This window comes from Arvicanthis niloticus, chromosome 13 (assembly GCF_011762505.2).
Source record: "Arvicanthis niloticus isolate mArvNil1 chromosome 13, mArvNil1.pat.X, whole genome shotgun sequence".
Lineage (NCBI taxonomy): Eukaryota > Metazoa > Chordata > Mammalia > Rodentia > Muridae > Arvicanthis > Arvicanthis niloticus.
Window position 1 is genome coordinate 60,706,262 of NC_047670.1, and position 14,435 is coordinate 60,720,696.

At 49.2% G+C, this 14,435-nt stretch overlaps 1 protein-coding gene across 4 annotated transcripts in view; it reads right to left on the minus strand.

The window, feature by feature from the left end:
- Celsr1 (cadherin EGF LAG seven-pass G-type receptor 1) overlaps window positions 1-14,435 on the minus strand; it is a 136,049-nt gene that overhangs the window by 74,955 nt on the left and 46,659 nt on the right. For all 4 annotated transcript variants that reach the window (XM_076911833.1, XM_076911835.1, XM_076911834.1 and 1 more), the window contains exon 2: window positions 3,095-3,733. In XM_076911833.1, coding sequence (XP_076767948.1) covers window positions 3,095-3,733 — 639 coding nt within the window. The remainder of the gene's footprint in view (window positions 1-3,094; window positions 3,734-14,435) is intronic.

Sequence of the window (14,435 nt, forward strand, 5' to 3'; positions counted from 1 at the left end):
TTTAACAAAAACCAAAATGGTGTCCTCCAAATGGAGACTAAGAAGTCAGTCATGGAGGGAAACAAGCTTGCATTTGTTTATGGGCTTGAGAAGTAACTTTATTTTTCCCCCAACACAGGGTTTCTCTGTGTAGCCTTGGCTGTGGAGGTCAGAGAAAAATCGTATGAGTTGGTTCATTCCTTTCGCTGTGTGGGTACCAGAGTTGAAATTCTGGTCCTCAGGCTTGGTAGCAAGTGCCTTTACCTGCTGGGCCATCTCACCAGCGGGGCTGAGAAAATAAGAGACGACCCAATACACATTCAGCCCACATCAGAAGTCTTCTCATTCCTTTCCATCTAAGAGATAGTTGTTAAGCCCAACTCTGGTCCCAAAGCAGATGTATCAGCAAGGACATGCCATTACCTTATGAAAACCATGGAATCCAGGTGCTCCTGAGCTGGGCACATTCTAAAGCCAGGGTGGATTCAGAAACTCGGGAGAGCTCTCTGAACTACATCTCCCGGTGAATTCAGTGAGCTTTTCCTGAAATGTTACGGGTGCCTTCCTTCTGTCGGCCCCTCCTGAGCCTCCTGTCCTGCAACACAGGAAGGCAGCCGGCCCAGGGCTCCCAGCACAGTTGGGCCACTTCCAACCCCTGCCATGAGGAGGCCTAGAGCTCAAGCTCAGCTTACCGAGAAGCAAGAAATGAAAGCTGTGTGACGACAGCATGGCTTTCATCGTGAATAAATGAGTGCAATTACCTCCATGAAGAAAAGCGAGTGCTTCAAAGGCAAAAAATGGAGGAGAGGGGAAGAAGAGGATCGGGGAGAAGTAATCAGCCTTAATTAGTTTTATCTCTAGGGAAATAGCATGATGCTTTTCAGTACCCGAAGAGAATCAAATTAGCCTCATGCTTGTCACATCTCCCTGAGATGACAGATGTGCCCACTGTCCCTTTATCATCCTTCTAGAAATGACTGTGCTGATGAGGAGGAAATCTGAGCACCTCAGAAGTCAGTTGACTGCACCCAATGGGTCCACTGTCATTGCAGGGGAGCCGAGGGTCCACAGATCCCCAGTGACCTCACTTACCTGCCCCAGCATGGTCACACCATACCCTAAGTATCTCTAATAGGTCAGCTATAGTAGCCCCAGGGATGTAACCTGGTGCAGAGGCTGTTACATGCTCCTGTTATATGGCCCTGTGCTGATGAGGAAAGATGGAAGGGTCCTACATATTAACTAAAGAGAATACATGAAGTGACCTGGGTCACTTGCTTGCATGGATAGAGTAATGCTTGACTGAACAACTGGTCTGGCATACATACAGCAAGCACTCTGTAAACGTCTGCAACAGGTGCCTAGCTAGATGGGCATTGTTCACTCCCTGGAGACACCAGTCCTCCCTGCAACAGCGCCCTCTGTCTGAAGCAAGACAATCTACAAAGCTTTCCACATAGGGCCATCTGACAGGGAGGGACTGGGGAATGAGCAGGCTCCCTCTGATGCTTCTCTGTCAGGAGGAAGCCAACCATGCAGCTAGCTGAGTCTTATAAGACACTACCAAAGAGATGGCAGCTGAAGCCTCTGGATAGAGGATGGGCATTAGGAAGGGAAGGGGGGTGCAGACATGGCTACCTATATGTCCTGGAGGTAGTTCTTGTTATTAGGTTTAAGCTTGGCAAAATTCAGAGCAGGAAGGAGAGGCAGAGGAGGGGAGTCCCTACACACACACACACACACACACACACACACTTTGTCCAGCACTTCCGGTGCACACCATCAGTCAGGGTATCTCCTAGACCTCTGCCTTCCTGCTCACCACCAGGCACCTGAGAGGCAGGAATCCGGGATCAACACTTGCCAGACAGCAGGAAGAACTGCCCGCATCCTGTTGGCAGTCAGCCACAGACGGGGAGGGGAACAGTAGAGGGGTGGGCGGCCAAATGTCCTTCTCCCTCCTCCACATTTCCAGACAATAATCAAGTTGAGATGCCAGCGTGCCGGCAGACTAACCTGGCATCCCATCTCACAGGCTGTGAAAGCTCTCTAAGTGACCGCCCCTCCTCTCCGGATGCACAGAGCCACGGATACCCGCTTTCTTTTCTCTCTGCTTGCTACCTTGGTCTTTTCTCTTTTCCCGCTCCCCACACTCCTGCTGATACCTACAGGCCTCAAGATGAACGCAACAAATGTGTGCTGGGTGCAGATAAGATTCCCACCCTAGAGGGTGGAGATTCCTCCAATGTTCATAAAGATAGAAGGATCTCCAAGTCATCTCCAGAACAAATCAAGTTCCCAACCTTCCAGAAAGATGATTTGTTCAGCACAGAACCTATTGGGAACTAGTTTTCCAAGTGAGCTGTCACTATACATAATAGAGGATCAAAGACCAGAAGGAGACCTGTGATCATGTGCACAATGGTGTTTTATACTGCTCTTGGCTGCCTCTTCATTTTTTCAAGTGACCATTGGCTACGGCCAGAGAGACTGGTCTTCAAGACTGGTCAGGGCATGCTGAGCTAAGAGTAGCTTCAGGGGCGAAGGGAGGTGAGTTAGTCTTTGCAGCAACCAGGCATGACTAAAACTGACAACTACTTTTGGGACCCAGGAAGTGGAAGGCTTAGGATTTTTACCCTGGCTGCACAGTTTGGCACTAAACAATTAAACTGGAAATCTGGAAGGAAGAGCTTTAACTTTAAATCCACTCCCAACTAGCTGAGGCAGGAGGATTGCCATGATTTTGAAGCCAGGCTAGGCTTTCAAGCCAGACCCTGTCTCCAAACAGCAGAGCTGCATACATGGTATCTGATGCATTTGGGTATCCAAAGCGGGTCTCAGCTAGCCAGCCCCCCTCCTAAAGTCTTCATGAAGAGGGAGACATGGGTCCCCCAAGAAGGTGAATGAGGACTAGGAGGCTGGTGGCAAGGAAACTGCCACCTGAAGAGATGTTAATGAAGGCAACACAAGAGTTCAGGACTTGTCCTCTTACTTCATGTCACTGGGAACCCACAAGAAACCCTTACACCTCACACACACACTGGGAGCCTCTCTGCACTGTGTGCAAAGCAGAGGTCAGTCCCCTCAGCCTGTCCCACAGACTCCAGACACTTACCAGTGAAGTCCTCGAAGCACTCGCAAGTGTAGCCACCCTCCCGGCTCCGGCAGCGGCCATTGGCCCCACATGGATTGGAGTAACAAAGGTCAATTTCAGTCTCACAGTAGTCCCCGGTGAAGCCTGGTGGGCAGCGGCAGCGCAGGCCCGTGATGGGATGGATGGGCCGGAACAGTACCGTGGTGGAACTGATGAAGGGTGCCGAACTGTCGAACCTGAGCACGGACACACATTTCATGTAGTTCTCACAGGGCTCCCTCAGGCAGATGTTGTCATCGAAGGGCAGCACGCGCTGGGCAGAGATGGTGGTCAGCAGTGTCCGGTTCAGGTAGATCTGCTCCTGCAGGTCCTCTGACGGGAAGAACCGGCCACGGGCACCACCGGGGAGCAGTGCCGAGAAGGTCACGTTCAGGATGTTGGAGCTGACGTCCGTGTCGTTCTGGATGTTGAAGACGAAGATGTCATCCTTGGTGGTGGACAGAACCGTGGCCACCCCTTCTACAAAGAGGGACAGCAGCGGGGACAGGAACTTCTCCTGCGACATGTTCTCCAGGCGGACAGTGATGCTGTTGGTCAGCATGTCATCTGTAATGATGGTCACACGCAGAGTGCAGAGAGCAGTGACACTGTGGATACCATCTAAGGGACACAAGGAGACCTGTTGTCAGTAGGATGCCCAAGACAGTAAAGGCTCCTACAACCCCACCAAGACAGCCTTAGATGTACTCGGCAAAGGAGAAGCTAGCCTGGGTACCCCCCTTCTCACTCCCCACCCTTGACCTCCTCCTATGGACCCATTCTCCTGCTGACACCTCTGACATGCTCCACATCCCAACCTCAGCTCCCAGCATGCCCTTTTCTTAGAGAAACCTCATTGGACCAAAACTACAGAACAGGTTACTTCAGAGACCATGCTGATTCAGACCCCTAGCGCCCAGAGACTTCTCAGCTCACAGATTTCACTGGGATCCTCACTGTACCCTTCCAGAAACCCTGCCTTCAACCTCCCCTCTCCTCACTATAACTCTTCCCATTATCTCCCCACTCAACTCAAACCCCACCATAGCAGATCAACACACTGGTGCCACCAGGAAACAACCCCACCCAGTGTGCCACATCATGGCTTAACTTATCTGAGCCTTATCCACTTGTATCTTTACACGGCCAGCACGCAAGAATGCTGGATAGACACTGTTTTACCAAGGTAGCTAAGAGCTTCATCTGTATCTGCTTCATAATTGCCAATGCAATAGGGACCACCTGTCCCTCCACACCACTGCCACACCCTCCCCCTTCTCTGCCTCCAACCCCCACGATGGACTGTATCCTTTGAATTGGTCAGCGCACAAAGGCCAATGTAACTATGGTCCAAGGGAGCCAAGCTCACTCCTACGCTGGAAGCAGAACTTTGCAGCATCCTCTGTCTCCATGGTATTAGTTTTACAGGCATAAAAGGGGCAAGATTTAGAAGAGGTCACAGAGACTTGAGCCACAGCTCCAGAGAGTGGCTGAGGTCACGGAACATGTGGAACCCCTGCAAGGAGGCTCTAGGATGCTAAGCTCAAAGCCACGAGGGTGGAGCATAAATTGCAACAAAGGCCCTACGATGTTAGAAATGACAGAACCGTGGGATGTTCACTGAGGAGAGCTACAGGCATGGAATGGATTACGTCATAGGTGTGCTGTGGATGGCAGAGCTGGAGATGCAGGGCCACCTTAGCCCTTTGGACCCCAGGTAATTCCATTATAAACCCGGTAGGCTAGCCACACATTGCAGGATTAGGAGTTCTCCCTCACTGGACTTCAGTTTTGCTTGAGTCTGATTTTTCCCGTCTGGAATGGATTGCTTACTTTGTGTTGTTATCTATTCGAAGTATGTAATTTGCTTCTTGATTGTCTGGGGAGCTCCTGGTTAAGGGATGACCTACATCTCAAAGAGACTCTCCACTCCCACTTTGGAATGGTATTGTCCAAGACTATGGGGATTTTCGAAATTAGGTTGAATGAAATTTGCATTATGAAACAGCTGGGAACCTGTGGGGGAAAGAAGTAGAAGGTCATAGCTTTAAAGTGATATGTTTTGCCGGGCGATGATGGCGCACGCCTTTAATCCCAGCACTTGGGAGGCAGAGACAGGCGGATTTCTTAGTTCAAGGCTAGCCTGGTCTACAGAGTGAGTTCCAGGACAGCCAGAACTATACAGAGAAACCCTGTCTCGAAAAAAAAACATAAAAAAAAAACAAAGTGATATGTTTTGGTGTCAGATCGATAGAGTGGGTTTGTGATACATTTTTGTTGTTTGTTTGTTTGTTTGTTTGGCTGGGTTTTTGTTGTTTTTAGACACAGGTTTTCTCTGTGTAGTTCTGGCTGCCCTGGAATCTGCTCTGTAGAGCAGGTTGGCTTTGAACTCAAGAGATCCCCTGCCTCTGCCTCCTGAGTGCTGGGATTGAAGGTGTGTAGCACTACCCACCCTGCACAGGTTTTTTTTTCAATTAGAGAAGAATCTGGTGGGGCTAGACAAATAATAAGTCAGTGTTTAAAAGCACTGGCTGCTCTTACAAAAGACGTGGATTTACTTCCCAGCACAGTGACTCACAGCTGTCTATAATTCCACTCTGGGAGGAATTCGACACCTTCATCTGGCCTTGTGAGCACCAGGCACACATGTGGTACACACACATATGCACATGAAGAAACCATCCACACACATAAAACAAAAATAAAATTTCAAGAGAATGTGAACATTCTTAATGACTCTGAGAGGTGTTTTTTAAATGGTTAAAATTATAATTTAACTGTACCTAACATAGTTAAACTTTTTTTGAAAGATTTATTTTATATATGTGAGTATACTGTAGCTGTCTTAGATACACCAGAAGAGGGCGTGGGATCCCATCACAGATGGTTGTGAGCCACCATGTGGTTGCTGGGAATTGAACTCAGGACCTTTGGAAGAGCAGTCAGTGCTTTTAACCACTAATTCATCTCTCCAGTAGCCCAAAGTTAAATTTTTTAAAGGCCTGATTATAACCCAGGGGTATCACTAGGGTGCACATAGCATTCACACATCTCCAGATCTGCCTGCCTCAGTTTCTCTCCACCAGCATCCTCACACCTGTCACAGTGGATGTCTCATAATCCAGCTACACCACCCCATTTCCCTGTGGCTGCCAATGACATCTGGAATAAAAATCCATGCCCTGAACCCCACTTACGGTACTTCACAATCTGTGCCCACAGCTCTTCCTCATCACCACAGAAAAACTGGCATCTTGCAATCTCTCAGTCCACCTCAGGGATTTAATGTATGCCTTCATTTTTCACCTTGAGTACTACTGCATTCATCATTATCCACTGGTTGTCTCCCCGCCACCCAGGTCTCCACTCCCTCACCTCACTGAGGACCCTCCACTCTGAGAACCCTCTAACTGTACTGGTCCCTCACTGAAGACATCCATGGTAAGCATCCTCCCAGGGTCCCCATGCTGAACACCCCTCCATCCCCACATTCCCACTTTTGTTCCTGCTCAGGAGTGGCCAATGGTCCCATGCATTCCAACTGTTTATGCCTGAGAGTCCCTAAGGACCAAGAACTCTCAGGTTGTGTTTTTATAAGTATTGTGTGCACTGGTGACTTCTAGAACATTCCCCAGTACTCAGAGGCTTCTGGATAAGCAAGGGTGGGCGAAAGAGGAGGACAGATAGCAGGAGTCTACAGGCCCCTCCATTCCAGCACTGACGTATGCACAAACACCACCCAGAGATGGCTGTCCACTGAGGCATGTTTTTGTAGCTGTTTGATTTTGTCACAGTCGTTTGATTAGGACAGTGCTTGCTTCCTGGTGGCAGCTGTTACAAAACATTCTTTAACCACACAGGGATTTGTTTGCCCTGGCCTAGGATATTAACGGTCATACAATTTTAAGTTAAAAGCCTCCTTTCTCATAGTGAATTGAGTGGGTTATCCTGACCCAGGGTGAAAGGGGATTCCAAGCCTCTGCCTTCACAGGGGCAGCCCAAAAAGGCACAGCATAGAACATACCAGACCAAAGAGCCACAGCCTAGAGGCAGCACTCCTCATTCAGAGACAAAGCAAACACAATCACAGAAATAGTTTTGGGTACTGATGTGCTAGAAGCATGGCCGTGCCTACTGCCTGTTCTGATGTTAACATCTCCAAGTCTGTAAGCCAGAGGTGTGTGTGGCTTCGGTGGTCTGGCTTGGGTTTCTGAGCCAACCTACAACCTACAAAAGCCTTTGGGAACACAAATCTAAATGCCTGTCACCAAGGCCACCACTGAAATGAAAGACAGGCCACCTTGAGATGGAACGCCACAAGGTGAAAACAGATAGGGACAGAAACCAGTGAACAGGACAGATCTAGATAACACTGCATTAGAAGGGAGCAAACAACCCTTTTTATACAAGATAAAACAAGACCCTCTGTGTGTGTCACTGCTCAAGAACTCGACCTGCCATTCCTGTCTGTGATACTGACTTTAAGTAAATTCTATTCTAGAACAGCTTCAGATTTGCTTAAAATGTGTGGAGAGAAACATCCTGAAGACTACATGCCCACTCTCCCCATTAATCACATCAATGAATTAGTGGGAGACAACTTATCATCATTTACGGGCCATATCAGTGCCTACTAACCACAATTCAGTTCACACTGCCCTCAGGTTCTCTGTGTTTTGACCCATTGTCCTTCTCCTGTCTAGGTCCCCACTCAGAACCCCAGGTGACATTCAGGTACAGACCCTCTGGGCTGTGGTGGTGTCTCAGGCTCCCTGTGCCCCAGGTCCTGATGGTTTGAGTGATTTTGAAGGCATGGATGCAGAGAGCTAACTTTCTTCTTCATACCTTCTCCCGTTTGCTTAATTTGCAGCCAGGTTGGGTGTGCAGGACGATTGACTTTGGAAAGCTCTGGGCTTATACAGCTGCCCAGACCAGAGCTGAAGGCTTTTCCTCTATGTGAGAACAGTGCAGGAAACAACCACAGTCGCCACTGGCTTTGCAGCATCCAAAAGGAACCCAACGCTTTAGCACCCTCAAGCAGCCCGATGCAACAGCCACCGCTGTTTTCAGAAGTCACTGCACTGCCCCGACAACAGGAAGGAGGCAGAGCAGTGGCAGGCAGAGCACCATGGGTGAGGGACAGTGGCAAAAAAAAAAAAAAAAAAAAGGAGGGTAGCCATCCATAACAGCATCTGGATGGCAAACATACCTCTTTGGGACCTAACGCCCTTTAGATCTTTGGGAGCAGGGGCCAGATGACATCACTGAGGGTGAGAGGCAGAGTAGCCATCACCAGGAGGGATGGAGGTTGCTTTCTTGAAGTGGACATGCAATGAAGAAAAAGTGGCGGGGAAGCCTGGGAAATGAGAGGGAAGAAGGAGTCCCTGTCCTCAAAGTGCCACCATGACACAACTGTGACCAAGTGACAACAGCACAATTAGTCTCTTGATTCTGAGACCAAACTCCAGAATCCATAAGTGGGCTGGGCGAGTGATGCAGTTCTAGGGTTCCCAGGGAAGATGGCGAGACTGAGGCAGTAGGATTATCATGAGTTTGAAACCAGCATGGGTTACAAAGGACTACAGCATGGGACCTAGTTTGGGCACACCAGTTACTTGTCAAGGGCACCCCAAGTCCCACGTGAGTTAGGGAGTGTTATTTAGCATGGACCACATGAGAACGTAGAGTCATAGGGGGACAAGGCCACAGAGGCAGGAGACAGAAGTCCCCTGGCTGCTGCCAGCCTTGTGTGATTTTGATGGTAGGCAGGCAGAAGGGAGTAACCACGGAAATGAGTCCTCAGCAGCGTGGACAGGTCCATAAAGGACTCTTCACTGGCCTCCTCAAATGAGGACAGTACAGCACAGAGAGCGGATTATGCCGAGCTGAGCCACTCCTACTGCCAAAAAGCCCCTCCGACAGTGGGTAGGGTGGATGGGAGAGCTGGCAGGAAGATCTCAGTCCTGCCCACTGGAGACTGGGATAGTTAGTTTCTAACCTATTAGACAACAGAGCCTGGCGGACAATTCAGTGAGACAGACAACCAGAAGTAGAAGTAGAGTAGAAGCCAGTGCCATCTACCCACTCACTGTGGGACCTCATCCCCCTTTCTATCTCTAAACTGTGATGGCCTTGACATTTAGGAAGGCCATCAGCAATCACAGCCAGATGTACTCCTGCCCGCAGCTCCTGTGTTCTCTAGAACTCTATATGGGCTCAAAGCCCTGGGAACTATGCCTCTCCCTGTAAGCGGGGAGGGCTTGAGTTCAGAAGGAGGCTAGACAGCAGGTGGTATTTGGCTCCTGCCCTGAGGGCATCTGCAGATTTTGTTTTAGTTGACTCTCCATCCCCTCAAACAAAAACTGAATGTCAAGGGACAAGGTGATTGGAGCTCTCAGGGTGTAGACAATGCTCAGGTGGTGGGGCATGGTCAGGCACGGTAATGGTGGCAGCAAAAACATTGCTTCTGTTCCCCTTTGTGAGGAGTAACAGCAATTCCCCGACCCTGACCCCCCAGCCTCAGGATGGAGACCTGGGCAGCAGGAATGGTTCCACATACTGGTGCCATGACAACCAAGCCACCTGCTCTGGCTCTGTTCTGGAAAGACCTATGCTCACCTTGTAGCCAACCCTCAGGGTACCACAGGGGTCTGCAGCTGCATCCGTTGCTAGGGGACCAGAGGACAGAGCCAGTACCCACCCCCCACCCCATCCCTAGCTGTTTTCACTGGTCTCTCCTGATCCCCTCCCCCTATCCACTCACACTTAGGGCCCCTTCTTGTTTAGAACCCATGTCCTATTTTTCTACTGCTGTCCTGTGGAGCTGGAGAAGGGGGTCTCCACACAGGGGTCTCTCTCCTACTGGTCCCACTGAATTTTTGTACCAAATCTCAGGCAGCCAGAACCCAATCTACCCTGATGTCTCCTCCCATCTCCACACACACTTTCAAGTGCCCAGATTCTGACATCTGCTTTGAGTCACACTTCTCAGGGAAATCTATTCCAGCCTTAGATTCCTAGCCACGATAAGCACTCACTACTCAGAGTCCCTTAACACACTCTTTTTTTTTAACTTAAAATGTCTTCAGGCAACACCCCTACCCTGTCCTGAGTCATCAAAGTTACCACTACCAACACTGCTGCCTGTGCCATTGAGAGGAAGCAGCCAGGCCTTGGCACCAGGTGTCCATCAGGCCATCTGCCATCTCCCTGCTGTGAGTGACCTCTCTCTAGTCTGTCCCCCCAGTACCTGCCAGGCAGCTGGTCAGCAAACTTCTGCTTGCCTGAGAGCCTAGAGCCTAGCAGTATGCCCCTCCTTCCTAGCCTTAATTCCCACCTCCAGAACACCCACTGAGGCAATTCCTCTTATTTGAATGTGAGAACACACACCCAGGCTCACACGGAATGGCAGAGTTTATAATAGACCTTACCTAGTGTTCATAAGGACAATGACTTGCCATGGGACAAAGGCAACTCCTGGACATCCAGGATGTCCTGTCTGATTCCAGTCCTCTGTACCTTCTACAGACATGTCAAGGATCAGAATTCCTTGTAAGCTGCCCCATTCCTTAGAATCCAGGGGTTATGATGAGCTTACATCCACCCAGAAACATGACAATCTTAAGCTTGGTGGCACAGTCCCCCAAAGCACTGGGCATGGAGTTCAAGAGGCTAAACCGCCACCTACCAAGCTACAGTGACTGTGTCTCTTGCACCATGAGAGTCTCCTCCACAGCCCACAATTCCAGAAGGGCTAAGCGCACGGCATACCACAGACAGCTGGTATGGGCCTCACACATTCAACCTCTCTATGGGAAAATGTAGGCAGCAGAATAACAAGCAGTTACCACATTCTTTATTAGGCAATCATCTGAATATTAGTGCCAGAAAAGACTTTTAGGAAAGTTAAATGATGTGCAGACAATCTAGTCCCACACTGGGGACAGTCCAGGCTCAGGAGCTGACAACCCACCCATCCTGATCTCTGGTTTGCTCCACTGGGAACCAGGTCAGCTGCCCCAAGTATAAGCCTTGGCATATCTGCTAAGGAGTTAAGCATGATGGTGCCTGGCCTCACTGGGGTGCTGGGAGAAGTCAGGCATAGAAGGCAGACTCCAGCCCATGTCTGTGCGTGTAGACATTGTTTCCTACTGCCATTGTTCTGAACAAGCCCACAAACATGTGAGGAGACTTCCCACCTATAACTTTAAGGAGAATCCCAGCCAGTACCCAGGCTGCAAGGCTCCCCCAGTAGGTATGGTATGTGATTCACCAGTAGCTGATTCCTCCTCCTATACCAAGCAAGACCTTAGCCTGGCTTAGAATCGGTCAGTGATGAGCACCTGAGGTGAGCGCCTGAAACTTCACAGCTTCGAATCCACTCATGGAAACAAAACACCCACTTCTCCCCATGCTCATCTGGTTTCCAAGACACAATTACCCTCTACTCTTAAACTCTTCACACTGTGAATGTCAAGGAATCACCCTCTCACAAGACCCAGAGAAGAAACTCCACCCCCAGGATACTGGTATAGGAAGCCTCAAGAAAGACATCACATGATCTAGGAAAGACAACTTCCGGTAGCACAAGAAATGAAGAGACCGAGGAGGCAAGAAACAACATCTTAATCGGTTCCCAACCTGTGGGTTGCATGACCCCCTTTAGGGGTTACATATCAGATATCCTGAGTGTGAGATGTTTACATTACGATTCATAACAGTAGCAAAATTACAGTTAGGAATTGCAAGGATCAATTGAATTGCAATATTAAAGGGTCACAGCATTAGGAAGGCTGAGAGCCACTGTTCCTATGTGGACCGCGGGGGTCCTCAGGCTTGGCAGTCAAAGCCAGCAAAGTTCACCAGCAAAGAGGTCCCAAAGAGGCCAAATTCAGGGAGACAGAGAGTAGATGGAGGTTTGCTGGGCTGGTGGCCTGGGGTGTTGTGTTTTACAGTGGCAGCTGCTATGTGACACCATGAAGATGAATGTTCCAGGGGTTGACGGGCACTGTACTGGCCGCATAGCAGTGGTAGTGAACTAAATGTCCTTAAGCCATTCATTCAAAAATGGTTACAGCATGGTGGAGGATATGACTCAGTAGGTAATGATGCTCACCACCGAGGCGGACAGCCCCAGGTGGATCCCCAGGACCTATGTGATGGAAGGACAGACTGACTCTGTAAGTAGTCCTCTGACCTCCTGTGTACACGTGCGTATGTGCACCAACCACACACACACACACACACACACACACAAATGTAATGGGGAAATGGTCAAAGTGGCCGGGCTTTAGTCAAGTAAAGTTTATCACTAAAAAGGAATAAATAACTAGAGGGGGGGAAGAGAAATGAGACCAATACCTGGAGCCCTCCACTCGGCTCCCACACTGGTTATATGCACTAAAGCCAAGTGGCCCCAACAATGCTGATTTAGAAATGCTTTTCTAGAAGTTGGCACCTGCTATGCTAGCTGAGGAGGCAAAAGGATGCTGTGAGTTCAAAGCTCCCTCCCCCAACCCCACCCCACCCCCCGCCTTCATAGCGAGTACCAGATCAATCACAGACACAGAGTGAGATCCTGCATCAGAAAGGGAGGGAGAGAAGGATGGGGAAAGGAGGAGGACGGGAGAGGAAGGAAGAAAAAGATGGAAGAAAGATGAGGGAAGAAAGAATGCTCTTTCTGGCTTTCCATATAGAATGGGGCTCTGCCTCAAGGTGGAAGACAGCATTTAATTCAAACGGTGGAATCATCATCTATTCAATTAAAGAGTCAGCTCAGGGCTGGGGAGATGGCTCAGTCTATGAAACCCGTGCTGTGCAGGCATGAGGACCTGAGGTCGGATCCTAGGTAAAAAGCCAGGTGTGGCAGTGTGCAAGGAGGGTCCCAGGGGTTCGGTGACCAACCAGCCTAGCAGAACTAGGGAATTCTAGGTTTGGAAAGAGACCTCCGTGGAGGACAGTTGAGAAAGACATTTGATGTCATTTTCTGGCTTCCATGTGCACATGAACCAACACACACATACACACCTGCACATACACATGTGTGTACATGCATGCATACACACATGTGTGCATGTACATGCACACCTGCACATACACACACACACACACACACACACACACACACACACACACGAATAGAGACTCATTATGACTATGCTTAATGCCTGAAATCCCTACCCCACAGTCTGACCCCAGTCAGAGGTGCTGTCAGCTTAGGATACAAGCAAGAACATTCTCATGAAGAAAAAGAACATTCATGAATGTAGCAAGGGTTGATTCCTCAAAAGGTCAAAGACAGAATTAACGTAGGACTCCGAGTCCCATTCTAATGTGTGATTTAAAGGAACTGACAATACGCAGACACCCGACACACGGGTGAAGGCTCATCCCAAAGGCACCCAGCACGATAGACAGAAATGGCCATCAACATGAATGGAAAAGTACAGTGGGATCCACCCAGTGAAGCTGCAAGCAGGAAAGGGAGCAAAGTCCTGAATGTCCTACAGTGAAGATGTAGCTCAAAGCCTTCCTTCTAAACGGAAGATGTCAGACACAGAGATACCCAGATGGGCATCGCCACAGAAGCAAGAGAGGAGAGACAGGGAAGGAACGACTAAAGACACAGGTCTCTGATGAGAGGAATATTTTGGGTCTGGACAGAGGTGGACACTCTAGAGACATCACCTGTTGCTACAGGACTCATTTTAAATGGTTTGTTTTTACCTCGTGAGAATTTGTAAAATTCGGTGTTTTTGTTTTAAGTTTTAAAAAAAACTTCAGATTTTTTTTAGGTTATTTTTATTTTATGTGTACAGGTGTTTTACCTGCATGTATGTCTGTATTATTGTGCATGTAGTGCCTTCAGAGGCCAGGAAATGGCACTGGATCTCCTGAAACTGGAGTTATAGATGGCTGTGAACCACTATGTGGACGCAGGGGGAACTGAACCTGGGTCCTCTGCAAGAGCAGCCAGGGCTCCTAACCACTGAGCCATCTCTCCACCCTGTTTTGGTTTTGAGGCAGGATCTCATGCAGCCCAGCCTGCTCTTGAACTTGCTGTGCAGCCAAGAATGACACTGAACTCCAGAGTCTCCAGCCTCTAACTCACAAGTACTAGATTATAAAATGCAACACCACACTAGTCTCCAATCTATTTCTTTTTCTTCCTATTTAACTTATGTTGCATGTGTGTTTGAATATATGTGCAGGAGTGCAGGTGCCCACAGAGGTCATTAGGTCCTCTGGAGCTGGGTTACAGGTGTCATGAGTCTTCCTCTACAAGAGCCATCTGCACTTCACCTCTAAACGACCCCTCCTGGCC